The sequence below is a fragment of the Tupaia chinensis genome, unplaced genomic scaffold (assembly GCF_000334495.1).
Source record: "Tupaia chinensis unplaced genomic scaffold, TupChi_1.0 Scaffold000159_1, whole genome shotgun sequence".
Taxonomy (NCBI): domain Eukaryota; kingdom Metazoa; phylum Chordata; class Mammalia; order Scandentia; family Tupaiidae; genus Tupaia; species Tupaia belangeri.
Window position 1 is genome coordinate 711,842 of NW_006159630.1, and position 824 is coordinate 712,665.

Sequence of the window (824 nt, forward strand, 5' to 3'; positions counted from 1 at the left end):
CGCCCGCCCCGAATGCCACCCTGCCCCGTCTGCTGCGGGCCAGCGGGCGCACCCCCGAGGCTGTGGAGAGCCTGCTGGAACATGGCCGCCAGCACCCCCAGGACCTCGCCCTTGTGAGCATGCTCAATGCCATCGCAGCTGCCCCCGTGGCAGCCATGCCCTTTCGGGGCTACACTGTGCTGGGCGGGGAGGCTCCCAGCCAGGAGGTGCAGCAGGTGCCTGCAGGCGAGCGTCCACTCTGGTTCATCTGCTCCGGTGAGTGCCCGCACGCCCGTGGCGCCTTCTGGGGAGAGGGCAGCCCCAGGGCCGCGTCCTGATTAGCTCTCCGGACAGGGATGGGCACGCAGTGGCGAGGGATGGGGCTGAGCCTCATGCGCCTGGGCAGCTTCCGTGACTCCATCCTGCGCTCCGACGAGGCCGTGAGGCCTTTGGGCCTGAAGGTGTCGCAGCTGCTGCTGAGCTCCGACGAGAGCGTGGTCGATGACATCGTGCATGCCTTCGTGTCCCTCACTGCCATCCAGGTGGGGCCCTGGCCGGAGCCTGGTGGGAGGCCAGGAGCTATGACAGGGCCAGGGAGTCTTGGGCACTGGAGGGGTTTCCTTCCCACCGGGGGTCTGGGAGGGCGTAGTGGGGTGAAACTGGCCAGGCGCTGTGGTCAGCCCGGCACCCACAGCTGGTCCCTCTCTAGATCGCCCTCATTGACCTGCTGACCTCCATGGGGCTGCGGCCCGACGGCATCATCGGGCACTCACTGGGCGAGGTGGCCTGTGGCTATGCCGACGGCTGGCTGTTCCAGGAGGGGGCCGTCCCGGGCGCCTCTTTGA

General features: G+C 68.8%; 1 protein-coding gene across 1 annotated transcript in view; it reads left to right on the plus strand.

Annotated features, from left to right (window-relative positions):
• Positions 1 to 824, plus strand: part of FASN (fatty acid synthase) — a 16,356-nt gene that overhangs the window by 3,203 nt on the left and 12,329 nt on the right. The window contains 3 exon segments of the mRNA XM_014586718.2: positions 1 to 255; positions 334 to 521; positions 689 to 785. The exon segment at positions 1 to 255 is cut by the window's left edge and continues 15 nt beyond it. Of these exon segments, the coding sequence (XP_014442204.2) occupies positions 1 to 255; positions 334 to 521; positions 689 to 785 (540 nt within the window).